The sequence below is a fragment of the Pristiophorus japonicus genome, chromosome 16 (assembly GCF_044704955.1).
Source record: "Pristiophorus japonicus isolate sPriJap1 chromosome 16, sPriJap1.hap1, whole genome shotgun sequence".
Taxonomy (NCBI): domain Eukaryota; kingdom Metazoa; phylum Chordata; class Chondrichthyes; family Pristiophoridae; genus Pristiophorus; species Pristiophorus japonicus.
In genome coordinates this window covers 138112075-138139959 of record NC_091992.1, presented here as the reverse complement: position 1 = coordinate 138139959, position 27885 = coordinate 138112075, and the positions used below count along the sequence as shown (strand labels likewise).

At 50.9% G+C, this 27885-nt stretch overlaps 1 protein-coding gene across 2 annotated transcripts in view; it reads right to left on the bottom strand.

Annotated features, from left to right (window-relative positions):
* Positions 1-350: 350 nt before the first annotated feature.
* Positions 351-27885, bottom strand: part of LOC139227200 (uncharacterized protein C16orf96 homolog) — a 76525-nt gene continuing 48990 nt past the window's right edge. Inside the window, exons 4-10 of one of the 2 annotated variants that reach the window (XM_070858261.1) lie at positions 27066-27155; positions 26622-26973; positions 22053-22084; positions 20369-20421; positions 18694-18784; positions 5076-5270; positions 351-3815 (exon numbers count right to left, since the gene is read on the bottom strand). In XM_070858261.1, the coding sequence (XP_070714362.1) occupies positions 3606-3815; positions 5076-5270; positions 18694-18784; positions 20369-20421; positions 22053-22084; positions 26622-26973; positions 27066-27155 (1023 nt within the window). In that variant the 3' untranslated portion in view covers positions 351-3605. Of the gene's footprint in view, positions 3816-5075; positions 5271-6493; positions 6736-18693; positions 18785-20368; positions 20422-22052; positions 22085-26621; positions 26974-27065; positions 27156-27885 lie in introns of those variants that run through there. The other variant, XM_070858262.1, reaches the window with a different exon arrangement.

Genomic DNA, 27885 nt, shown 5'->3' with positions numbered 1-27885 from the left:
CCGGGGGCAATAACCCAACCCCCCCCGGGGGCAATAACCCAACCACCCCCGGGGGCAATAATCCAACCCCCCCCGGGGGCAATAATCCAACCCCCCCCGGGGGCAATAATCCAACCCCCCCCGGGGGCAATAACCCACCCTCGCCAGGGGGATAACCCAACCCCCCCCGGGGGCAATAACCCAACCCCCCCCGGGGGCAATAACCCAACCCCCCCCGGGGGGGATAACCCAACCACCCCCCCGAGCTGTGCAAACCCCAGCCCGGTCTGTCAGACGTGGAGTGGATCGGGAACTGCTCCCACTGAAGCCAAACCCCTGGCACAATGGCGTCCGCTGCCTCCTGGCGCTGCCCCCCCCCCCGCGCTGCCCACCCTCCATTGCCACAAACAGTCAACGCCTGCTGCCTGTGGGAGACCCTCAGAGCAGGTGGAGCGGAGAGGCTCCCAATCCATACCCGGATCACACCACGACCCGATCCATACATTGATCACATCCGGACCCGATCCCAATCCACACTCAGATCACACCTGGACCTGATCCCAATCCACACTCGGATCACACGGGAACAGTAGCACACTGGTTAAGTTACGGGACCAGTAATCCAGAGGCCCGGAAACAAAAGTTCAAATCCCACCTCGGCAGCTGGGGAATTTAAATTCGGTTAATGAAATAAATCTGGAATAAAAAGCCAGTAACTGTGATGGTGACTTTGAAACTATCGGATTATTGTAAAACCCATCTGGTTCACTAATGTCCTTGAAGGACATAGCAGGAGTCGGCCACCTGGCCCCTCGAGCCTGCTCCGCCATTTAATAAGATCATGGCTGATCCGATCCTGGACTCAGCTCCACTTCCCCTCCATAAAAACAAAACTAGGGAAGGAAATCTGCCGCCCTTACCCGGTCTGGCCTATATGTGACTCCACTCTCTGCAAGACACTCCATTGTACCAAACCGCGACAAGTAACAATAATGAGAATAAAACCGGACAGACCCCCGGCACTGGCTGCAGACACACAACGGCACACCCAGCCCAGGCAACCCGGCAAAGCCCTCCTCACCAACATCTGGGGACGTGCCACAATAGGGAGAGCTGTCCCACAGACTGCTCAAGCAACAGCCTGACATAGTCATACTCAAAGAATCATACCTTTCAGCCAATGCCCCAGACTCCTCCATCACCATCCCTGGGTACGTCCTGTCCCACTGGCAGCACAGTGGTATACAGTCAGGAGGGAGGGAGTGGCTCTGGGAGTCCTCAACATTGACTCCGGACCCCATGAGGTCTCATGGCTTCAGGTCAAGCATGGGCAAGGAAACTTCCTGCTGATTACCACCTACTGCCCTCCCTCAACTGATGAATCAGTACCCCTCCACATTGAACACCACTTGGAGGAAACACTGAGGGGAGCAAGGGCACAGAATGTACTCTGGGTGGGGGACTTCAATGTCCATCACCAAGAGTGGCTCGGTAGCACCACTACTGACCGAGCTGGCCGAGTCCTGAAGGACATAGCTACCAGACTGGGCCTGGGGTAGATGATGAGAGAACCAACACACCTGCATACTAACCTTTTGTGTTTCATGCACAAGTACCCCCAGGTCCCACTGTACTGCGGCACTTTGCAATTTTTCTCCATTTAAATAATAACTTGCTCTTTGATTTTTTTTCTGCCAAAGTGCATGACCTCACACTTTCCAATATTATACTCCATCTGCCAAATTTTTGCCCACTCACTGAGCCTGTCCATGTCCTTTTGCAGGTTTTTGTGTGTCCTCCTCACACATTACTTTTCCTCCCATCTTTGTATCGTCAGCAAACTTGGCTACATTACACTCGGTCCCTTCTTCCAACTCATTAATATAGATTGTAAATAGTTGGGGTCCCAGCACTGATCCCTGCGGCACCCCACTAGTTACTGATTGCCAACCCGAGAATGAACCATTTATCCCGACTCTGTTTTCTGTTAGTTAGCCAATCCTCTATCCATGCTAATATATTACCCCAACCCCGTGAACCTTTATCTTGTGCAGTAACCTTTTATGTGGCACCTTGTCAAATGCCTTCTGGAAGTTCAAATACACCACATCCACTGGTTCCCCTTTATCCATCCTGTTCGTTACATCCTCAAAGAATTCCAACAAATTTGTCAAACATGCCTTCCCCTTCATAAATCCATGCTGACTCTGCCTGACCAAATTTTGCTTTTCCAAATGTCCTGCTGCTGCTTCTTTAATAATGGACACCATCACAGAAGCCAGTCTTCAGCCAATTCGATTCACTCCACGTGATATCAAGAAACGGCTGAGCGCACTGGATACAGCAAAGGCTATGGTCCCCGACAACATCCCGGCTGTCGTGCTGTAGACTTGTGCTCCAGAACTAGCTGCGCCTCTAGCCAAGCTGTTCCAGTACAGCTACAACACTGGCATCTACCCGACAATGTGGAAAACTGCCCAGGTATGTCCTGTCCACAAAAAGCAGGACAAATCCAATCCGGCCAATTACTGCCCCATCAGTCTACTCTCAATCATCAGCCAAGTGATGCAAGGTGTTACCGACAGTGCTATCAAGCGGTACTTACTCACCAGTAACCTGCTCACCGATGCCCAGTTTGGGCCCTGCCACGACCACTCGGCTCCAGACCTCATTACAGCCTTGGTCCAAACATGGACAAAAGAGCTGAATTCCAGAGGTGAGGTGAGAGTGACTGCCCTCGACATCAAGGCAGCATTTGACCGAGTGTGGCATCAAGGAGCCCGAGTAAAACTGGTCAATGGGAATCGGGGGGAAATTCTCCACTGGCTGGAGTTAGACCCAGCACAAAGGAAGAGGGTTGAGGTGCTTGGAGGTCAATCACTGCCCCTCGACATTCAATGGCATTCCCATCGCCGAACCTCCCACCATCAATATCCCGGGGTCACCACTGACCAGAAACTTAACTGGACCAGCCACATAAATACTGTCAGAGGCTGGGTATTCTGCGGCGAGTGTCTCACCTCCTGACTCCCCAAAGCCTTTCCACCATCTACAAGGCACAAGTCAGGAGTGTGATGGAATACTCTCCACTTGCCTGGATGAGTGCAGCTCCAACAACACAAGAAGCTCGACACCATCCCGGACAAAGCAGCCGCTTGATCAACACCCCATCCACCACCTTCAACACTCACTCACTCCCTCCACCACCGGCGCCCCCTGGCTGCAGTGTGCACCATCTACAAGATGCACTGCAGCAACTCGCCAAGGCTTCTTCGGCAGCACCTCCCAAAGCCGCGACCTCCATCGCCTCGAAGGACAAGGGCAGCAGGCCCATGGGAACACCACCACCTCCACGTTCCCCTCCCAGTCACACACCATCCCGACTGGGAAATATATCGGCCGTTCCTTCATCGTCGCTGGGTCACAATCCTGGAACTCCCTCCCTAACAGCACTGTGGGAGCACCTTCACCACACGGACTGCAGCGGTTCAAGAAGGCGGCTCACCACCACCTTCTCAAGGGGCAATTAGGGATGGGCAATAAATGCCGGCCTTGCCAGCGATGCCCACCGCGGAATGAATAAAAAAATACCTAGACCTGATCCACACTTGGATCACACCCGGATCTCAGTCTGAATTGTTCCTGTGGAGTCCCAGCTGAGAATTCTCTCTGCCGATAGATGATGAGGGCACGAGCGAGCTCCAGATACACTCCGAGTCACCTACCTCGATATTCCTCTGCTGTGCTAGTTCGTCCTGCAGCAGCTGGCTGATCATGTTGTTCAGCTTCTCGCACTCGGCCTGCAGCTGTCCGATATTATTCTGCAAATCCTGCTCCTGCAACAAGCCAATGAGAGGCAGCCGTTTACTGGGCAGCACAGCAGAGGGGGGGGGGGGGGGGGGAGAAAGGGGGTGCGAGAGAGGGGGTGTAGGAGGTGCGAGCAGGGGGGGGGGGAGGAGAAGAGGAGGGGGGAGGAAGAGGAGGGGGGAAAGGGGGAGGGGGGAAAGGGGGAGGGGGGAAAGGGGGAGGGGGGAAAGGGGGAGGGGGGAAAGGGGGAGGGGGGAAAGGGGGAGGGGGGAAAGGGGGAGGGGGGAAAGGGGGAGGGGGGAAAGGGGGAGGGGGGAAAGGGGGAGGGGGGAAAGGGGGAGGGGGGAAAGGGGGAGGGGGGAAAGGGGGAGGGGGGAAAGGGGGAGGGGGGAAAGGGGGAGGGGGGAAAGGGGGAGGGGGGAAAGGGGGAGGGGGGAAAGGGGGAGGGGGGAAAGGGGGAGGGGGGAAAGGGGGAGGGGGGAAAGGGGGAGGGGGGAAAGGGGGAGGGGGGAAAGGGGGAGGGGGGAAAGGGGGAGGGGTGAAAGGGGGAGGGGTGAAAGGGGGAGGGGGGAAAGGGGGAGGGGGGAAAGGGGAAAGGGGGAGGGGGGAAAGGGGGAGGGGGGAAAGGGGGAGGGGGGAAAGGGGGAGGGGGGAAAGGGGGAGGGGGGAAAGGGGGAGGGGGAAAGGGGGAGGGGGAAAGGGGGAGGGGGAAAGGGGGAGGGGGAAAGGGGGAGGGGGGAAGGGGGAGGGGGGAAGGGGGAGGGGGGAAAGGGGGAGGGGGGAAAGGGGGAGGGGGGAAAGGGGGAGGGGGGAAAGGGGGAGGGGGGAGTAGAGGGTGGGGGGAGTAGAGGGTGGGGAGAGGAGAAAGAGAGTGGGGGCAGGGGGAGCGGGGCGAGCCTCTCCCCAGTTTACCTCACTGCCCTGGGCTCGGCCTGTTTATTGCCCCTGGTCCCAGGACAGCTCGCTCTGCAGTGAGCACATCACACCTCCACTGGGATTTGGTCAACCCACAGGGAGCAATATTCCTGATTAAATCCCTTCAAAATCTGGAATATTTGCACAGCCCTGGTGTGACAGTTCCTTTCACTGGTAAAATTCCTGGCCTCGGCACACAAGTATTCTAACAGCAGTGACAGGTCGTGTGTGGCCTCACCCCGAGGCTCCCTCACCCCGAGGCTCCCTGCACCCTCCCTCACCCCGAGACTCCCTCATCTATCGCAGTACTCTACCTTAGGACCATCCCCTGTCTCCCTCACCCCGAGACTCCCTCATCTATCGCAGTACTCTACCTTAGGACCATCCCCTGTCAGGGTGTTAACTGTGTCCTGCAGTTTCTGGAATCGCTGACACAGATTGCTGGCATCTTGACTGACATCTAAGCTGCAGACAGGACACGTGGCCTCAGTCTCCAGGCCCAGGCTCATTCCAAGCAGAGCACAGGAGGAGCTCATGATTTTCTCCAGGACTGACCCTAACTTATCCAACTGTGGAAGAAAAACAGAAAGTCAAGTTACACTCACAACCCGCAACTGAAACCTGGGAGCGGTCCCAGCGGATCAGCGGATGGGAATGTTGGGAGTCTAGGCCTTGCAGGTCGGGGTTCCTCCAAAACTCTAATGTGGAGCCGCTACTTGTCTGAACCATTGGGCAGTTCTGACACCTGACAGCATTCCCTCTCCCTAACCCAGGGGTCACTGGGCAGTGATCAGGAGCAGGAACCCTGGCTGATTTCCTCTCTCTCTAACCCAGGGGTCACTGGACAGTGATCAGGAACAGGAACCCTGGCTGATTTCCCCTCTCTAACCCAGGGGTCACTGGGCAGTGATCAGGAGCAGGAACACTGGCTGATTTCCCCTCTCCCTAACCCAGGGGTCACTGGGCAGTGATCAGGAGCAGGAACCCTGGCTGATTTCCCCTCTCCCTAACCCAGGGGTCACTGGGCAGTGTTCAGGAGCAGGAACCCTGGCTGATTTCCCCTCTCTCTAACCCAGAGGTCACTGGGCAGTGATCAGGAGCAGGAACCCTGGCTGATTTCCCCTCTCTCTCTAACCCAGAGGTCACTGGGCAGTGATCAGGAGCAGGAACCCTGGCTGATTTCCCTCTCTCTCTAACCCAGGGGTCACTGGGCAGTGATCAGGAGCAGGAACCCTGGCTGATTTCCTCCCTCTCTAACCCAGGGGTCACTGGGCAGTGATCAGGAGCAGGAACCTTGGCTGATTTCCCCTCTCTCTAACCCAGGGGTCACTGGGCAGTGATCAGGAGCAGGAACCCTGGCTGATTTCCCTTCTCTCTAACCCAGGGGTCACTGGGCAGTGATCAGGAGCAGGAACCCTGGCTGATTTTCCCTCTCTCTAACCCAGGGGTCAGTGGGCACTGATCAGGAACAGGAACCCTGGCTGATTTCCCCTCTCTCTAACCCAGGGGTCACTGGGCAGTGCTCAGGAGCAGGAACCCTGGCTGATTTCCCTCTCTCTCTAACTCAGGGATCACTGGGCAGTGATCAGTGTTATGTATGTAAACATTGTAAATGTATAAGTCTTGCCACCAGAGGGCGCAACTGTTGGAGGCCCCAACTGTTGGAGGCCCCAAGGGTCACCTGCATACCTCGTGCAAGGGAGTATAACAGGCTGTCTGCCATGCTGCTTAGGCACTCTGGAGTTGTATTAAAGAGGCTAAGGTCACATCAGTTTTAGCTCACAGTACTCAGTCTTGTGGAGTTCTTCCATATTTAACAATTGGCGACGAGTAACAGATTACGAATGTTCAGCCGGTCATGGCTGCCGTTGGTATTTTCGAGAGATTAGTAGAGGGTGATGATTGGGAAGCCTTCGTTGAGCGTCTCGACCAGTACTTCGTGGCCAACGAGCTGGATGGGACGATAAAGCGATCAAGTGCAGGGCGATTCTCCTCACCGTGTGTCGGTCCACAATATAGAGTCTCATCAAGAAACTGCTAGCACCGGAGAAACCAACGGAGAAGACATATTCAGAGTTGTGTTCACTGGTTCGGGAACACCTCAAGGCGAAGGAGAGCATCTTAATGGCCAAGTATCGCTTCCACACGCACCACCAGGGCCAGGACGTGGCGAGTTATGTCGCCAACCTGAGACGCCTTGCGGGAACTTGCGAATTTGCTGGATTTTTGGGGGAAATGCTGCAGGACTTTTTTGTGCTTGGCATTGGCCACGAGGGCATTCTTCGCAAACTGCTGTCTGCCGAATCCCTCGACCTGAGCAAGTTCATCACGCTAGCCCAGGCATTCATATCCACGAGCGATAATACCAGACAGATATCTTCCCAGCATCGAAGCTCACCAGCAAGTACTGTGCATAAAATAACGTTGCTAGCAGGCAGAACTGTACATGGCAGGGTCTACACGCCTGCAGCTGCAAGACCCAGGATGACACAGAGTCCGCCATCGGGCGTGAATGCAAATCCATTAGCACCATGTTGGCGCTGTGGGGATAATCATCGAGCCCATCAATGTCAATTCAAGCACTACGTGTGCAAGGGCTACGAAACAATGGGGCACCTCCAGCAAATGTGCAAGAGTGCTGTGACTCACCACGTGGCAGAGGATAATCGATCTGGCAAGGGTCACGCAGAACAAACAAGAGAGGCAAGTCAACCCGAGGAAGAAGTGTGTGGAGTACACACTTTCACCACCAAGAGACCTCCTATCATGCTGAACGTCAAATTGAACGGTTTTCCGGTATCAATGGAGTTGGACACGGGGGTGAGTCAGTCATAGAAACATAGAAAATAGGTGCAGGAGTAGGCCATTCGGCCCTTCGAGTCTGCACCATCATTCAATAAGATCATGGCTGATCATGCAACTTTAGTACCCCATTCCTGCTTTCTCTCCATACCCCTTGATCCCTTTAGCCGTAAGGGCCACATCTAACTCTCTTTTGAATATATCCAACGAACTGGCCTCAACAACTTTCTGTGGTAGTGAATTCCACAGTTTCACAATTCTCTGAATGAAGAAGTTTCTCCTCATTTTGGTCCTAAATGGTTTACCCCTTATCCTTAGACTGTGACCCCTGGTTCTGGACTTCCCAAAATCGGGAACATTCTTCCTGCATCTAACCTGTCCAATCCCATCAGAATTTTATATGTTTCTATGAAATCCCATTCTTCTAAATTCCAGTGAATATAAGCCGAGTTGATCCAGTCTTTCTTCATATGTCAGTCCAGCCATCCCGGGAATGAGTCTATTGAACCTTCGCTGCACTCCCTCAATAGCAAGAACGTCCTTCCTCAGATTAGGAGACCAAAACTGTGCACAATATTCAAGGTGTGGCTTCACCAAGGCCCTGAACAACTGCAGTAAGACTTCCCTGCTCCTGTACTCAAATCCCCTAGCTATGAAGGCCAACATGCCATTTGCCTTCTTCACCGCCTGCTGTACCTGCATGCCAACTTTCAATGACTGATGTACCATGACACCCAGGTCTCGCTGCACCTCCCCTTTTCCTAATCTGGCACCATTCAGATAATATTCTGCCGCCTTGTTTTTGCCACCAAAGTTGATAACCTCACATTTATCCACATTATATTGCATCTGCCATGCATTTGCTCATTCACCTAACCTGTCCAAGTCACCCTGCAGCCTCTTAGCATCCTCCTCACAGCTCACACTGCCACCCAGCTTAGTATCATCTGCAAACTTGGAGATATTACACTCAATTCATTCGTCTAAATCATTTATGTAAATTGTAAATAGCTGGGGTCCCAGCACTGAACCTTGCGGTACCCCACTAGTCACTGTCTGCCATTCTGAAGAGGACCGGTTTATTCCTACTCTTTGCTTTCTGTCTGTCAACCAGCTCTCTATCCACGTCAGTACATTACCCCCAATACCATGTGCTTTAATTTTGCACACTTTCTGGTGTGGGACCTTGTCAAAAGCCTTTTGAAAGTCTAAATACACCATATCCACTGGCTCCCCCTTGTCCACTCTATTAGTTACATCCTCAAAAAATTCCAGAAGATTTGTCAAGCATGATTTCCCTTTCATAAATCCATGCTGACTTGGACCAATCCTGTTACTGCTTTCTAAATGCGCTGCTATTACATCTTTAATAATTGATTCCAACATTTTCCCCACTACTGATGTCAGGCTAACCAGTCTATAATTACCCGCTTTCTCTCTCCCTCCTTTTTTTAAAAAGTGGTGTTACATTAGCTTCCCTCCAATCCATAGGAATTGATCCAGAGTCTATAGAATGCTGGAAAATGACCACCAATGCATCCACTATTTCTAGGACCACTTCCTTAAGTACTCTGGAATGCAGACTATCAGGCCCTGGGGATTTATCGGCCTTCAATCCCATCAATTTCCCTAACACCATTTCTTGACTAATAAGGATATCCTTCAGTTCCTCCTTCTCACTAGACCCTCGGTCCCCTAGTATTTCCGGAAGGTTATTTGTGTCTTCCTTCGTGAAGACAGAACCAAAGTATTTGTTCAATTGGTCTGCCATTTCTTTGTTCCCCATTATAAATTCACCTGATTCTGACTGCAAGGGACCTACATTTGTTTTCACTAATCTTTTTCTCTTCACATATCTATAGAAGCTTTTGCAGTCAGTTTTTATGTTCCCTGCAAGCTTACTCTATTTTCCCCCCTTCTAATTAAACCCTTTGTCCTCCTCTGCTGAATTCTAAATTTCTCCCAGTACTCAGGTTTGCTGCTTTTTCTGGCCAATTTATATGCCTCTTCCTTGGATTTAACACTATCCCTAATTTCCCTTCTTAGCCACGGTTGAGCCACCTTCCCTGTTTTATTTTTATGCCAGACAGGGATGTACAATTGTTGAAGTTCATCCATGTGATCTTTAAATATCTGCCATTGCCTATCCACTGTCAACCCTTTAAGTATCATTCCCCAGTCTATCCTAGCCAAGTCACGTCTCATACCATCGAAGTTACCTTTCCTTAAGTTCAGGGTCCTAGTCTCTGAGCCTGATTCAATTATGAGCCAGAAGGCTTTTGAGAAACTGTGGGGCAACAAGGCACAAAGACCCAAACTGAGCCCAATTCAGACAAAGCTGTGCACCTACACCAAAGAGCTCATACCAGTCATTGGCAGTGCGGCAGCTAAGGTATCGTATGATGGAGCTGTGCATGATTTATCATTGTGGATTGTACCAGTAAATGGCCTAATGCTATTCGGCAGAAGCTGGCTGGGAAAGATTCGATGGAACCGGGACGACATTAAAGCACTATCTTCAGTGGCTGAGCAAGTTTCCGTTGCTATTTGAACCAGGCATCGGCAACTTCACAGGCGCCAAGGTGCAGATCCATCTAGTCCCCGATGCAAGTCCCGTCCATCACAAGGCTCAAGCGGTTCCATTTATGATGAGGGAGAAAGTCGAGATCGAACTGGACAGACTTCAACGAGGGAATCATATCGCCAGTTGAGTTCAACGAGTGGGTCAGCCCAATTGTTCCGGTGTTGAAAAGCGATGGCACGGTCAGAATCTGTGGAGACTATAAGGTAATGATCAACCGAGTCTCATTACAAGACCAGTACTCGCTACCGAAGGCGGATGACCTGTTCGCAACATTAGCAGGGGGGGAAGTCGTTCACCAAGTTGGACCTAACCTCCATCTACATGACACAGGAGCTGGCTGAATCTTCGAAAAGATTGACGTGCACCAACACACACAAAGGACTGTTTATATACCACCGTGCCCTTTTGGGATTCACTCGGCTGCTGCCATCTTCCAGAGGAACATGGAGAGTTTGCTGAAATCGGTTCAGCGCACCATTGTGTTTCAAGACAACATCCTGATCACCAGTCGCGAACACCTGCACAACCTGGAAGAGGTTCTAAGTCGACGAGACAGAGTGGGACTCAGGCTGAAACGCTCCAAGTGTGTTTTCCTGGCGCCAGAGGCCGAATTTTTAGGGAGAAATATTGCGGCAGATGGCATCAGACCCACGGACTCAAAGACAGAGGCCATCAAGAATGCACCCAGACCACAGAATGTGATGGAGCTGCATTCGTTCCTGGGACTCCTCAACTATTTTGGTAACTTTCTACCCAGGTTAAGCACTTTGCTGGAACCGTTGCACATGTTGCTATGCAAGGGTGACAACTAGGTTTGGGGTAAATCTCAAGAGACAGCCTTTGAGAAGGCCAGAAACCTACTTTGTTCCAACAAGTTACTTGTACTGTATGACCTATGTAAATGTTTAGTGCTAGCTTGTGATGCATCTTCATACGGGGTCGGCTGTGTAGCAAACCAATGTATCGGGCAAACTTCAACCGGTTGCATACACGTCTAGAAGTCTGTCTAAGGCTGAAAGAGCCTACAGTATGGTTGAGAAAGAGGCATTAGCATGTGTATATGGGGTTAAGAAAATGCACCAATACCTATTTGGACTTCGGTTTGAGCTTGAAACCGACCACAAACCGCTCATTTCGCTGTTTTCAGAAAGCAAAGGTATAAACACCAAGGCTTCGTCCCGCATCCAAAGATGGGCACTAACATTGTCCGCCTCTGACTCTGTTATCCACCACAGACCAGGCACGGAGAACTGTGCTGATGCCCTCAGTCGGCTACCATTGCCCACTACCGGGGTGGAAATGGCGCAGCCCACAGACTTGCTTCTGGTCATGGATCTTTAGCGAGCGAGGGGTCCCCCGTCACTGCTCACCAGATCAGGACCTGGACCAGCCAGGATCCTGTGCTATCACTTGTAAAAAGTTGTGTCCTCAATGGGAGCTGGTTGGCCGTTCCCGGGGAAATGCAAGACGAAATTAAGCTGTTTCACCGACGCAAAGATGAAATGTCCATCCTGCCGGATTGTCTCTTATGGGGGAATTGCGTGGTTTTGCCAAAAAAAGTCAGGGAAACGTTTACACGCGACCTCCACAATACCCACCCAGGCATAGTCATAATGAAGGCTATAGCCAGGTCGCAGGTTTGGTGGCCCATTGTCCTAAATGGGTCACTGGCACCGTCTTGGCCAAGGAGGGGAATAGAGTATTTATTGTCAAGGTGCTCGACAAGTTGGACGTAGAGAGGATATTTTCACTCATAGGGGAAACTAAAACTAGGGGACATAGTCTTAGAATAAGGGGTCGCCCATTTAAAACTGAGATGAGGAGGAATTTCTTCTCTCAGAGGGTTGTAAATCTGTGGAATTCTCTGCCCCAGAGAGCTGTGGAGGCTGGGTCGTTGAATATATTCAAGGTGGAGATAGACAGATATTTGAGTGATAAGGGAGTAAAGGGTTATGGGGAGCGGGCGGGGAAATGGAGCTGGGTCCATGATCAGATCAGCCATGATCTTATTGAATGGCGGAGCAGGCTCAAGGGGCCTTCTGGCCTACTCCTGCTCCTATTTCTTATGTTCTTATTTCCCCTCTCTCTAACCCGGGGTCACTGGGCAGTGATCAGGAGCAGGAACCCTGGCTGATTTCCCCTCTCTCTAACCCAGGGGTCACTGGGCAGTGATCAGGAGCAGGAACCCTGGCTGATTTCCCCCCCTCTCTAACCCGGGGTCACTGGGCAGTGATCAGGAGCAGGAACCCGGGCTGATTTCCCCTCTCTCTCTAACCCAGGGGTCACTGGGCAGTGATCAGGAGCAGGAACCCTGGCTGATTTCTCCCCCTCTCTAACCCGGGGTCACTGGGCAGTGATCAGGAGCAGAAACCCTGGCTGATTTCCCCCCTCTCTAACCCAGGGATCACTGGGCAGTGATCAGGAGCAGGAACCCGGGCTGATTTCCCCTCTCACTAACCCGGGGTCACTGGGCAGTGATCAGGAGCAGGATCCCTGGCTGATTTCCCCTCTCTCTAACCCAGGGGTCACTGGGCAGTGATCAGGAGCAGGAACCCTGGCTGATTTCCCCCCTCTCTAACCCAGGGATCACTGGGCAGTGATCAGGAGCAGGAACCCGGGCTGATTTCCCCTCTCACTAACCCGGGGTCACTGGGCAGTGATCAGGAGCAGGAACCCGGGCTGATTTCCCCTCTCACTAACCCGGGGTCACTGGGCAGTGATCAGGAGCAGGAACCCTGGCTGATTTCCCCTCTCTCTAACCCAGGGGTCACTGGGCAGTGATCAGGAGCAGGAACCCGGGCTGATTTCCCCTCTCACTAACCCAGGGGTCACTGGGCAGTGCTCAGGAGCAGGAACCCGGGCTGATTTCCCCTCTCTCTAACCCAGGGGTCACTGGGCGGTGATCAGGAGCAGGAACCCAGGCTGATTTCCCCTCTCTCTAACCCAGGGGTCACTGGGCAGTGATCAGGAGCAGGAACCCAGGCTGATTTCCCCTCTCTCTAACCCAGGGGTCACTGGGCAGTGATCAGGAGCAGGAACCCTGGCTGATTTCCCCTCTCTCTAACCCGGGGTCACTGGGCAGTGCTCAGGAGCAGGAACCCAGGCTGATTTCCCCTCTCTCTAACCCAGGGATCACTGGGCAGTGCTCAGGAGCAGGAACCCGGGCTGATTTCCCCTCTCTCCAAGGAAGACAAACGTGATTCCATGACTCAGCAACGTGCCACAATGGAAGCTGGGATTTTGTTGCTCTGTGGGTTTGTTGCTGCCAGAGAAAGTCACCGAGTGTTGGTGCACACTGCGTGATGTGTGAGCTGGGGACTGTGGGGGGTCTATGCACAGGTTAGGTGGGAGACAGTGTCCCCCAGCCATGGAGGGGTGGTCTGTTACCCTCTCACCAGTGCTGACCAGACGCTAACAGTGAGCTGGGAGTGGAATTAAATCTCAGGGTCTGTGCAATGAACCTGTGTGTGTGGGGAAAAAAGGTTAAAAATTGATATGCAGTGATATATACAGAGATAAACAGACAATGTAACATTACCATGGAGACAGTCATACTGGCAACTTGTCAAACATCCCAATGCCTCACATCCTGAACCCAATCTCACTGCCTCCCCTATCCTGCTATTCAACATCATGCCCGCTCTGTATCCCACTCTCCCACTGTACCCCACTATATCCCCCGCACCCATGTACATAACAAGAGGAGGCCATTCAGCCCCTTGCTCCTGACCCGCAATTCAATGAGATCACGGCGGATCTGTGACCTAACCCCATACACCCGCCTTTGGCCAGTATCCCTTAATACCATTCATTAACAGAAATCTATCAACCTCAGGTTTAAAATTAATTGATCTAGCATCAATTGCCGTTTGCAGAAGAGAGTTCCAAACTACAACCAGCCTTTGTGTGTAGAAGTGTTTCCTAATTTCACTCCTGAAAGGTCTGGTTCTAATGTTTAGACTATGCCCCCAGTCCGAGGCTCCCCAACCAGCGGAATTTGCAATTATTTAACTTGCAAAATGAGCAAATAATTGGCAAATGAAGTTCAACACAGATAAATGTGAGGTATTACACTTTGGTCGGAAGAATAGGGAGGTCACTTATTACTGGGAGGGTGAGAGTCTGGATGGGGTAGAGGAACAAAGGGATCTCGGATACAAATACACCAATCACTAAATGTTGTGACACAGGTTAGCGAGGCCGTAAAAGCAAACCAAGCACTAGGGTTTATTTCTAGAGCTATAGAATTGAAAAGTAGGGAAGTTATACTAAACCTGTATCGAACCTTGGTTAGCCCACACTTGGGGCACTGCGTACAGTTCTGGTCGCCGTATTATAAAAGGGATATCGAGACACTGGACAGGGTGCAGAGAAGATTTACAAGGATGATACCAGAAATGCGAGAGTGTACATATCAGGAAAGGATGAACAGGCTGGGTCTCTTTTCTCTTGAAAAGAGAAGGATAAGGTGTGATCTAATAGATGTCTTTAAAATGATGAAAGGTTTTGATAGAGTGGATACAGAGAGAATGTTTCTACTTATGGGGGAAGAGCATAACTAGAGGTCATCAATATCAAATAGTCACCAAGAAATCCAATGGGGAATTCAGGAGAAACTCTTTACCCAGAGAGTGGTGACAATGTGGAACTGGCTGCCACAGGGAGGGATTGAGGTGAATAGTATCGATGTATTTAAGGGGAGGCTAGTGAAGCATATGGGGGAGGAGGGAATAGAGGGTTATGCTGATAGATTTAGATGAGGAAAGACGGGAGGAGGCTCGAGTGGAGCATAAACGCCGGCATGGACTGGTTGGGCCGAATATCCTGTGTAATCCTATGAAATAGTTTCTCTCTATCTACCCCATCTGTTCCCCTTATTATCTTGAAAACTTCGATCAGATCGCCCCTTAACCACCTAAATTCTAGGGAATACAATCCTAATTTGTGTAATCTCTCCTCGTAATTTAACCCTTGGGGTCCGGGTATCGTTCTGTAAACCTACGCTGCACTCCCTCCAAGGCCAATATATCCTCCCTAAGGTGTGGTCTAAGGTCAGGTGCCCAGAGCTGTACACAGAGCTCCAGGTGTGGTCTAAGGTCAGGTGCCCAGAGCTGTACACAGTGCTCCAGGTGTGGTCTAAGGTCAGGTGCCCAGAGCTGTACACAGTGCTCCAGGTGTGGTCTAAGGTCAGGTGCCCAGAGCTGTACACAGTGCTCCAGGTGTGGTCTAAGGTCAGGTGCCCAGAGCTGTACACAGTGCTCCAGGTGTGGTCTAACCAGGGCTTTTTACAGCTGCAACATAACTTCTGCCCCCTTGTATTCTAGTCCTCTAGATATAAAGGCCAGCATTCCATTAGCCTTATTGATTATTTTCTGTACCTGTTTGTGACATTTTAATGATCGATGTATTTGGGCCAAGTCTCTTTGGACCCCCACTGTTTTTAGCTTTTGACCATTTAGAAAGTATCCTGTTCTGTCCTTTATAGGTCCAAAATGGATGACCTCACATTTGCCTACAGTGAAATCCATTTGCCACAGCTCTGCCCATTCACTTAATCTATCGATATCCCTGTGTCATTTAATTCTTCCATCGACACTGCTTACAATGCCGCCTATCTTTGCGTCATTGGCAAATTTGGATATATGGCTTTCTATGCCATCATCTAAGGCGTTAATAAATATAGTGACTAGTTGAGGCCCCAACATAGATCCCTGCGGGACACTACTAGTCACTCCCTGCCGATCATCCCGACTCTCTGTCTCCTGCCACTCAGCCAATTCCCTAACCAGGTCAATAATTTACCTTTAATTCCATGGGCTTTTACCTTAGTTAAATCTGAGGAAGGACACTCTTGCTATTGAGGGAGTGCAGCGAAGGTTCACCAGACTGATTCCCGGGATGGCAGGACTGACATATGAAGAAAGACTGGATTGACTAGGCCTGTATTCACTGGAATTTAGAAGAATGAGAGGGGATCTCATAGAAACATATAAAATTCTGACGGGATTGGACAGGTTAGAGGCGGGAAGAATGTTCCCGATGTTGGGGAAGTCCAGAACCAGGGCTCACAGTCCAACGATAAGGGGTAAGCCATTTAGAACCGAGATGAGGAGAAACTTCTTCACTCAGAGTTGTTAACCTGTGGAATTCTCTACCACAAAATGTTGTTGAGGCCAGTTCGTTAGATATATTCAAAAGGGAGTTAGATGTGGCCTTTACGGCCAAAGGGATCAAGGGGTATGGAGAGAAAGCAGGAATGGGGTACTGAAGTTGCATGATCAGCCATGATCATATTGAATGGTGGTGAGGGCTCGAAGGGCCGAATCGCCTACTCCTGCACCTATTTTCTATGTTTCTATGTAAACAATCTCTTATGAAGGACTTTGTCAAATGCCTTCTGGAAGTCAATATCAATAACATCCATAGACATTCCCCTATCCACTACTTTAGTCACCTTTTCGAAATAATCAATCGGGTTCGTTAGGCATGACCAGTCACAAATCTGATTTCTTCATATCCCCCCCTCCCCGTACCCCTCTGTACCCACCCCCATGGAGCCCTCTGTACCCACCCCCATGGAGCCCTCTGTACCCACCCCCATGGAGCCCTCTGTACCCACCCCCATGGAGCCCTCTGTACCCACCCCCATGGAGCCCTCTGTACCCACCCCCATGGAGCCCTCTGTACCCACCCCCATGGAGCCCTCTGTACCCACCCCCATGGAGCCCTCTGTACCCACCCCCATGGAGCCCTCTGTACCCACCCCCATGGAGCCCTCTGTACCCACCCCCATGGAGCCCTCTGTACCCACCCCCATGGAGCCCTCTGTACCCACCCCCATGGAGCCCTCTGTACCCACCCCCATGGAGCCCTCTGTACCCACCCCCATGGAGCCCTCTGTACCCACCCCCATGGAGCCCTCTGTACCCACCCCCATGGAGCCCTCTGTACCCACCCCCATGGAGCCCTCTGTACCCACCCCCATGGAGCCCTCTGTACCCACCCCCATGGAGCCCTCTGTACCCACCCCCATGGAGCCCTCTGTACCCACCCCCATGGAGCCCTCTGTACCCACCCCCATGGAGCCCTCTGTACCCACCCCCATGGAGCCCTCTGTACCCACCCCCATGGAGCCCTCTGTACCCACCCCCATGGAGCCCTCTGTACCCACCCCCATGGAGCCCTCTGTACCCACCCCCATGGAGCCCTCTGTACCCACCCCCATGGAGCCCTCTGTACCCACCCCCATGGAGCCCTCTGTACCCACCCCCATGGAGCCCTCTGTACCCACCCCCATGGAGCCCTCTGTACCCACCCCCATGGAGCCCTCTGTACCCACCCCCATGGAGCCCTCTGTACCCACCCCCATGGAGCCCTCTGTACCCACCCCCATGGAGCCCTCTGTACCCACCCCCATGGAGCCCTCTGTACCCACCCCCATGGAGCCCTCTGTACCCACCCCCATGGAGCCCTCTGTACCCACCCCCATGGAGCCCTCTGTACCCACCCCCATGGAGCCCTCTGTACCCACCCCCATGGAGCCCTCTGTACCCACCCCCATGGAGCCCTCTGTACCCACCCCCATGGAGCCCTCTGTACCCACCCCCATGGAGCCCTCTGTACCCACCCCCATGGAGCCCTCTGTACCCACCCCCATGGAGCCCTCTGTACCCACCCCCATGGAGCCCTCTGTACCCACCCCCATGGAGCCCTCTGTACCCACCCCCATGTAGCCCTCTGTACCCACCCCCATGTAGCCCTCTGTACCCACCCCCATGTAGCCCTCTGTACCCACCCCCATGTAGCCCTCTGTACCCACCCCCATGTAGCCCTCTGTACCCACCCCCATGTAGCCCTCTGTACCCACCCCCATGTAGCCCTCTGTACCCACCCCCATGTAGCCCTCTGTACCCACCCCCATGTAGCCCTCTGTACCCACCCCCATGTAGCCCTCTGTACCCACCCCCATGTAGCCCTCTGTACCCACCCCCATGTAGCCCTCTGTACCCACCCCCATGTAGCCCTCTGTACCCACCCCCATGTAGCCCTCTGTACCCACCCCCATGTAGCCCTCTGTACCCACCCCCATGTAGCCCTCTGTACCCACCCCCATGTAGCCCTCTGTACCCACCCCCATGTAGCCCTCTGTACCCACCCCCATGTAGCCCTCTGTACCCACCCCCATGTAGCCCTCTGTACCCACCCCCATGTAGCCCTCTGTACCCACCCCCATGTAGCCCTCTGTACCCACCCCCATGTAGCCCTCTGTACCCACCCCCATGTAGCCCTCTGTACCCACCCCCATGTAGCCCTCTGTACCCACCCCCATGTAGCCCTCTGTACCCACCCCCATGTAACCCTCTGTACCCCCCCCCCCATGTACCACTCTATATACCCCCCATTTACCACTATATATACCCCCCACCTGTACCCCTCTATACTCCCCCCATGTACCCCTCTATATACCCCCCTCACGTACCACTCTATACCCCCCACCTGTACTCTTCTATACACCCCTCACCTGTACCCCTCTATACCCCCCCCCCCCCAATGTTCCCCTCTATACCCCCCTGGGGTTTGCACGGAGCCCCGCCCCGATCACTGACCTGTTGCTGTGTCTGACTACCGGCCTCGCTGCTGGTTGGCTGGAATTTGCGTAATTCTTTCAATTCCTCGTCAATATTCTTCACCATGTCTCTGATCAGAAAAATGAAGAGTTAATGATTAAACAATATTTCCACCAAAAGCTTCTTCAAACAGATTATAATCGGATTTAAAGTAATTAATAGGAGGTCTAGAAGGGATTTGAGGAAAACTTTTTTCACCCAGAGGGTTGTGGGGGTCTGGAACTCACGGCCTGAAAAGGTGGTAGAGGCAGAAACCCTCACCACAGTTAAAAGTACTTGGATGTGTGCTTGAAGTGCTGTAACCTATAGGGCTACGGACCCAGAGCTGGAAAGTGGGATTAGTCTGGATAGCTGTTGGTCGGCCGGCGCGGGAACGATGGGCCGAATGGCCTCCTTCAGTGCTGTAAATTTCTGTGGTTCTGTGATTTTAGCGTCTTTAAGGTAGAGAAACGTCACAAGGTGCTGCACAAAGAGTAATCAGAAAAATTGGACAGAGTGCCAAAGGCATTAGGTTAGTTGGCGGCAACTGATGAAGGTTTGCGAGTGTTGGGTGAGCTGGGTGGATGATTCCCCACAATTAGCCACTCGTGGTCCGTCAATGCTCTCGGATCAATAATTCACGTACCCTGATTGGCCGGACTCTGCACTGGCACCAGCTGTATCGGCAATGGCTATGGGGAACGGTGTTCAGAGTCCAGGCCAGCACAGAACCAGCACAGAACCAGCTGCTTCACTCTGCCCTCTGCTGCAACACTTTGAACCACAGCACTCGCTGCAGACTCGATCCTAAACATTGGCTTTCCTCCTTCTTTACTCTCGCCTGCCCCACTCTTGCTGCCGGCCCTAAGGCCTGTTTAGGCTTTGCAAAGGCCTGGAGCGAGCTCCCCATACCCGTCCACCTCTGCATCGGTGCTAATGAGTTGACCTCAGACAGCGCCTGTCCATCGGAGCCCGTCTAAAATGAGCCACTGGTCAGCACACAAAACCCAAGCTGAATTGTTCATTGGCCGTTATAGTTTCAACAGGAAAGTGCTGAAGTTGAACTGCTACAAAGAAGCCACCAGCATCTGAAAGAAATTGCACTGGACCATGGGGAGCAGAGCCTGCCCAATGAGGGGTCAGTATTTATACCCCCCCCTGGGCCACTGGTTCCAGTATTATATCCTCCGCTCATGGACACGGACAGGATCACAAAAACAGGCAAAGGCCATTCAGTCTCCACGAGCCTATTCTGCCATTGAATTAGATCACGTCCGATCCTTTAATTCATTTACCCACCTTTGATCCACATCGCTGCCACGCCTACTTCACGATATCTGTAGCGCTCTCGGAAACCCAGTCAGATTCTAGTTTTCTGCATCCTCGACTCAGACTATCCCGTGTGATCCGCGCCCATACCGTGATCCGCGCCCATACCGTGTGATCCGCGCCCATACCGTGTGATCATACCGTGTGATCCACGCTCATACCGTGATCCACGCCCATACTGTGTGACCATACCATGTGATCCACGCCCATACCATGTGACCATACCATGTGATCCACGCCCATACCATGTGATCCGCGCCCATACCATGTGATCCACCCCATACCATGTGATCATACCATGTGATCCACGCCCATACCTGCCCTCTCCCCTGTGCCGTGACCTTACCTGAGATGCGATACCTGTGCTCTCATATCGTTGCCATCAAGGTCCCCTGAGGACTAAGGACAAAGACAAGGGTTAAAGGGCATTGCAGCAAGACCTGCCGAACTGGGCGAGGGCCGCCGGGCATTGCAAACCCACACATATAATGCAAGACAATTAAAATGGATTGTAAACATTTACACAGCACATCGAAAACCACCATCATTCTACCCCTCCCCATATACTATCCCCCAGAGCGAGTGGGGTGATGAGGATTGAGGGGAGTGCGAATGGGGGGGGGGGGGGGGGGGTGGGTAATGGGGGAGGCCGAGTGGGTAATGGGGGGGAGGAGAGAGGGTGGGGATAGAAGGGGGGGAGAGTGGGGATGGGACAGAGATGAAGATCATAACCCGTGAAGATGAACCCTGTCTGTTCCAAGTGAGCTCTCTCCTGTCTGGAATCGACAGTCAGAATGGCTCGAATTACACTTTGCAAAGTCACTGATTTTGTGACCAGAGACGATTCTAATTACACAGTCCAGAGAAACTGCTGGAGGTGTCTTATCCTCCAAGGGGACCAATCAGCAATTGGGTCTTGTAATCAAGGGGACCCAGAGCGTTAGGTATTGCAAATTAATGCGTCCATCTTCTGCAGCCTTGACCGCAGAGTGAAATGCCAAACCGAGCTAATGGGGCACGCATGCTGCACCCAGCATCACAGAAAACACGCCGTGGGGCAAGCTCCAAGCATGTGCTGCACCGGCGCCCCCCCGAGCATGTGCTGCACCGGCGCCCCCCCGAGCATGTGCTGCACCGGCGCCCCCCCGAGCATGTGCTGCACCAGCGCCCCCCCGAGCATGTGCTGCACCGGGGCCCCCCCGAGCATGTGCTGCACCGGGGCCCCCCCGAGCATGTGCTGCACCGGCGCCCCCCGAGCATGTGCTGTAGGTGAATGAAACAAAACACAGTTTTTTACAACCCTTTCCATTTCTTGGAACATGGTGCCATCTTTCATCATCTGTCTGTCTGTCTCTGGGTCTCTCTGTGTATGTGTGTGTGTGTCTTTCTCTCTCTCAGGGTAAATAAATATGATGCTGCACTTTGATTTTGCTCTGTTATTGGAAGATCATCTGTGATGTGACGGGACATATTAGTTAACGGGAGTCAGAAGACAGATGTTTCGGAATGAAAATGGGTGCAGTGTGGGCCTAAAGCCCAAAGGCCAACCCTGGAAGTGGCGGCAATACACCCCTATCTTATGGATATTCAGACGGTAATTTCTCAAGCTCAATTCTCACAAAGTGCGGTTTCATTGGCTCCAGCTTCCTCCTGGTTTATTGGCAGCTGTTTGTTGATTGGTTAATTTCCTTGGGAGTGGTAGAGTGGTTCATGGGAAAACGCATCACCACCCTCTCAGGGCCACGAGGGTTGGGCAATAAAGGCGTTCTCGTCAGTGACGGCCAAGAGTCAGGGTGCAGGATGGGCCAATAATCCAAGGATGTGAAATACAAGTGAGAATGCTGTCTGACGGCAGAATAGTCTCTCTGCCTTGCCCAGTCTCTGAGCTCCTGTTGCTGCTTCTCTGAAGGTTTCTATACAGAGTTACATTATACAAGTCATTCTTGAACAAATCATCTCAGGGGCCCCAAATGATGGCATTCTTCCCAGTTCCACACCTTGCATCGTCCTCACAGAACATCTTCACTTACCTCTGCACCCTTCCCTGCTCTGTCCCCCGACACTGCTCCACGTTTTATGGGATTAAACAGAAATAAACAAACAGTTACACTGGGTGAGAGTGAGACAAGAGACAGACCCGAATGGACTTGGTCACAATGGTAGTCCTGTCCACAGACAGATTTACAGCAACACACACAGAATGGCCAGGTGCAGGGGTCACTGTGACATCACTGGGGTCAGCGAGGGACAACCACAAGATAGAAATAGTATTCCTGCACTTGTGGAAATGAGATGGAATATGAACAAAAAAGCGGCGATCACACTACTGGGAGCATACTAAGATCCCCAAACAGTCAGAGGGAGATAGAAGAACAAATATTTGAGCAAATTGCTGCAAAGTGCTAAAACTATAGAGCTGTAATAGTGGTGATTTAAACTACCCGAATATTAATTGGGGCAAAGGTAGTGTGAATGGTACAGAGGGTGCGGAATTCCTAAAATGCATTCAGGAGAACTTCTTTAGCCAGGATGTAACGGGAGGGGGCGGTTCTGGACTTGGTTTTGGGAATGAAGAGGGACAGGTGGAAGGGGTATCAGTGGGTGCTGGTGATCATAATTCAGTCAGATTTAGGGTAGTTATGGAAAAGGACAAAGGGGGACCAGGAATAAAAGTTCTCAATTGGGGAAAAGACAATTTTGCTGAGCTGAGATGGGATTTGGCCAAAGTGGATGGAAACAGTTACTTGATGGTAAATCAGTGTCAGAGCAATGGGAGGTATTCAAGGAGGAGATCCTGAAGGTTCAGAGCAAGTATGTTCCCTTAAAACAAAAGGGTGGGACTAACAAATCTAGAACCCCCTGGAGGTCAAGGGGCATACAGGGTAGGATAAAGAAAAAAAGGGAGGCTTATGCCAGATACCGAGGCTCAACACTGCAGAAACTCTAGAGGAGTATAAGAAGTGCAGGGGTGCAATTAAAAAAGATATCAGGAAAGCAAAGAGAGATCATGAAAAAATGTTGGCAAATAAAATCAGGGAAAACCCAAAGATGTTTTATAAATACATTAAGAGCAAGAAAATAACTAGAGAAAGAGTGAGGCCGATTAAAGACCACAAATGAAATGTGTGTGTGAAGGCAGAAGATGTAGGTATGATTCTTAACGAATACTTTGCATCTGTTTTCACAAAAGTGAGGGGCGATGCAGACTTTGCAATGAGGGAGGAGGAATGTGAAATATTAGACGAGATAAACATCGTGAGAGAGGAAGTATTAAGGGGCTTAGCAGCTTTGAAAGTGGATAAATCCCCGGGCCCAGATGAAATGTATCCCAGGCTGTTAAGCGAAGCAAAAGAGGAAAAAGCAGAGGCTCTGACCATCATTTTCCAATCCTCTCTGGCAACAGGTGTGGTACCAGAGGACTGGAGGACTGCTAATGTTGTACCTGTGTTTAAAAAGGGACAAAGGGATAGACCGAGTAATTACAGGCCAGTCAGCCTAACCTCAGTGGTGGGAAAATTATTGGAGAAAATCCTGAGACAGGATAAATCTTCATTTAGAAAGACATGGATTAATCAAGGACAGTCAGCACGGATTTATCAAGGGAAGGTCCTGTCTGACTAACTTGATTGAATTTTTCTAGGAGATAACCAGAAGAACACAAGAACATAAGAAATAGGAGCAGGAGTAGGCCATTCTGTCGCTCGAGCCTGCTCCGCCATTTAATAAGATCAGGCTGATCTGATCATGGACTCAGCTCCACTTCTCTGCTCGTTCCCCATAACCCTTTATTCCCTTATCACTCAAAAATCTGTCTATCTCCGCCTTAAATATATTCAGACCCAGCCTCCACAGCTCTCTCGAGCAGAGAATTCTACAGATTTACAACCCTCAGAAGAAATTCCTCCTCATCTCAGTTTTAAATAGGCAGCCCCTTATTCTGAGACTATGTCCCCTAGTTTTAGTTTCCCCTATGAGTGGAAACATCCTCTCTGCATCCACCTTGTCGAGCCCCCTCATTATCTTATATGTTTCGATAAGATCACCTCTCATTCTTCTGAACTCCAATGAGTATAGGCCCAACCTACTCAACCTATCTTCATAAGTCAACCCCCTCATCTGCGGAATCAACCTAGTGAACCTTCTCTGAACAGTCTCCAATGCAAGTATATCCTTCCTTAAATACGGAGACCAAAACTGCATACAGTACCTCCAGGTGTGGCCTCACCAATACCCTGTACAGTTGTAGCAGGACTTCTCTGCTTTTATACTCTATCCCTCTTGCAATAAAGGCCAACATTCCATTTGCCTTCCTGATCACTTGCTGTACCTGCATACTAACTTTTTGTGTTTCATGCACAAGGACCCCCAGGGCCCTCTGTACTGCAGCACTTTGGGGTGGATGAGGGCAGTGCATATGATGTAGTGTATTTCGATTTTAGCAAGGCTTTTGATGAGGTCCCACATGGCAGACTGGTCACGAAAGTAAAAGCCCCTGGGATCCAGGGCAAAGTGGCAAGTTGGATCCAAAATTGGCTCAGAGGCAGGAAGCAAAGGGTAATGGTTCATGGGTGTTTTTGTGACTGGAAGGCTGTATCCAGTGGGGTTCCACAGGGCTCAGTGCTGGGTCCCTTGCTTTTTGTGGTATATATCAATGACTTGGACTTGAATGTTGGGAGTATGATTAAGAAGTTTGCAGATGACACTAAAATAGGCCGTGGGGTTGATAATGAAGAAGAAAGCTGCGGACTGCAGGAAGATATCAATGTACTGGTCAGGTGGGCAGAACAGTGGCAAATGGAATTCAATCCGGAGAAGTGTGAGGTAATGCATTTGGGGAGGGCTAACCAGGCAAGGGAATACACATTAAATGGTACAACACTGAAAAGTGTAAAGGAACAGAGGGACTTTGGAGTGCACGTGAAGGTAGCAGGCCAGGTAGATAAGGTGGTTAAGAAGGCATACGGAATACTTGCCTTTATTAGTTGAGGCATGGAATACAAGAGCAGGGAGGTTATGCTTGAACTGTATAAAACACGAGTTAGACCACAGCTGGAGTACTGCGTGCAGTTCTGATCTGGTCACCACATTACAGGAAGGATGTGATTGCACTAGAAAGGGTGCAGAGGATATTTACAAGAATGTTGCCTGGACTGGAGAATTTTGGCTATGAGGAAAGATTGGAGATGCTGGGTCTGTTTTCTTTGGAACAGAGGAGAGACCTGATTGTGGTGTATAAAATTATAAGGGGCCTGGATAGAGTGGATAGGAAGGACCTGTTTCCCTTGGCAGAAGGGTCAACAACCAGGGGACATAGATTTAAAGTAATTGGTTGGAGGTTTAGAGGAGATATGAGGGGAAATTTCTTCACTCAGAGGGTGGTGGAGGTCTGGAACTCACTGCCTGAAAGGGTATTTGGATGTGCACTTGAAGTGCTGTAACCTACAGGGCTACGGACCAAGAGCTGGAAAGTGGGATTAGGCCGGGTAGCTCTTGATCGGCCGGCGTGGACACGATGGGCCGAATGGCCTCCTTCCGTGCTGTAAATTTCTAAGATTCTATCTAGTCCACCTTGGGGACAGGGATGCAGTTATGTTTAAAACAAGTGTGCAGTGGAAATGGTGCACTGGATATTGGTATCTTCCAATCAGTGGGGTGGCCTTTGGGGTCAGTAAGGGGTGGCCATTCATTACTGAGATCTTTTCCCCACTCGGATAACAATCATTGTTACACAGGATGGGATCTCGAGAAGGGAGCAGCCCCCTCGGTCGTTGAACACAAAACCCCTCCCCCATAACTCTTGAAAATGCCGTGAACTTTGCAACCCGCACCTCGGGGTGTGGTGATTGTTGGGGACTGGGATCTTTAACTAGTGACTAGCACTTAACTAGAGCTCTACAGCAGACTGTCTCAATAATGGTAGGTTATTAAGATTGGGCGGAGGAGAGAATACATTAATCCTGTAGAACGCATCCCCCAAGAGAAAGAACGTTGAAGTTGCTCTGCAGCACTGCCTGGGGAGGGTCTCCAACAGCTCTGGCCCCGTGAAGTGCAGGATGACAATATTTGGGGTAAAGGCCAGCATTATGAAATGGCGATGGGAACTGAGATGAGCAAAGGTTAGAGCCGGACTCAACTCAGATGCAGTTTCAAAACACCAAGAAATACTCTGCTGATCTGCAGAAAATCTTCAGATTCAAATTGACTACCTGAATAAAGGTCCTGTTTAGAAAGTCTGGTCCATTGGGATGTACAAACGATGTACGGAAAATGTAATGGAACCTTTTTACAATTGCTGTCTTCCCTAGCCTCATTCCTGGGTCTCAGCTCGGCACATAGCAGGTAACACAACTTACAATGGGGCAATGTGCAAATGACCATCTTTCCTCCACATGGTGCTCACCCAGAACCCCCCAAAACAACAAAGCCAAGACAGGGGAGTGAATGAGGGAGGGAGGCTGGATACTAACATGCATGGCACATCAGATCGCCAGCATTTTGCACAGCCATTCTGAAAGAATACATTGAGCCCTTAGTTACTCGATGTCTTATTCCCAGACACACAGAACAGACTGGCTGAAGGAACTCGATCTAAAACTCACCTAATTCTGACAAAGTTTTTTCAAGAGCAGATACTCGGTGAACTAAAGCTGGCTGGCCATCAGATACATGTCGAATGCGTTTAAGAGCTGACACTGTTTCTGGATAATACTGACTTCCATCTTCACTGGTTTTAAACAAGGCTGAGCTCGTCAATGTATCAGGAGGTTTTTCTGAAGGTTCAAGATCTTCGGCAAGAGACGACGGGTCTATCCTGGAAACTTGGTCTATCCTCTCTGACTCTTGGGGCATAGTAACTTTATGTGCCTGCACTGTGGCAACAGAAGCTTGGGCCTCAACACCAGGTGGCTGGGCAGGCTGGCCAGGCAGCAGGCTGGGTGGGGAAGATTCAGTCTGTTAAAGATTAAAAGAACACGTGTTTCAGAAACAAGTTATCTTTAACCAGCACAGAAGTCTAAAAAATAAATTTGAAACACTTTTTTTACGTCAGGTGATGCATCAGTAGGTGATTCGACAAGAGTCGTTTGGAGGATGTTCCAAGTAACAAAACGTTGTAATTGTTCAGGAGCTTTAGTCTAAAGGGCACAAGACAGTTAAACACACGTGAATTATACTCAATATCCATCCTTTCTACTGCTGTCATCTTATCTTTACCAAACACTTCTCTCCATTCACATGCAGCTCTTCTATCACTATGAATTTCACACCCATCTCGCACGCACCTGAAGTGTGCAAGGTGTGAAATGCATGGGGTGGATATATAGGGGCAGGGCCTATAGGCAATCGAGAATGGTTCCAGAGCCTGGGTGTTACCCCACCCCCTTTCTCCCTGTTGGGGGAGCCAATGTACTCCAATGATCTCAGCTCTGGAATCCAATGGTTTTACAGAAACCTTAAGTCCAGGTGTGCAAGGAGTGAGATGCACGGGGATTAACAAACTGCAAATCACTGGCGATTAGAACATTGGTGGCATCAGACACCATCATGATTTAAGAGGCCAGGTATTTCTTACCTGCTATTGAATAGGTAGCTGACTCACCTGGCTAGGTGCTGTAATTAACCAATGAAACATCACACAGACTCAGAAGGTGAGCATTGTAAACTACTTTTAAACAAGTTAAAATCCACAATTTTTTCAAAAGAAGTCACTGATTTATTGCTATTTTATGTCGTATCATCACAATATTTATGACACTAGTTAATCTCCTATGGTATTGAACACAAGACAAGTTAGATGCTGGGAGAGTAATGGGGCCAGAGAATGCCATCATAATCCAGCCCCGATTTCACAGTCGGAGAATCAAT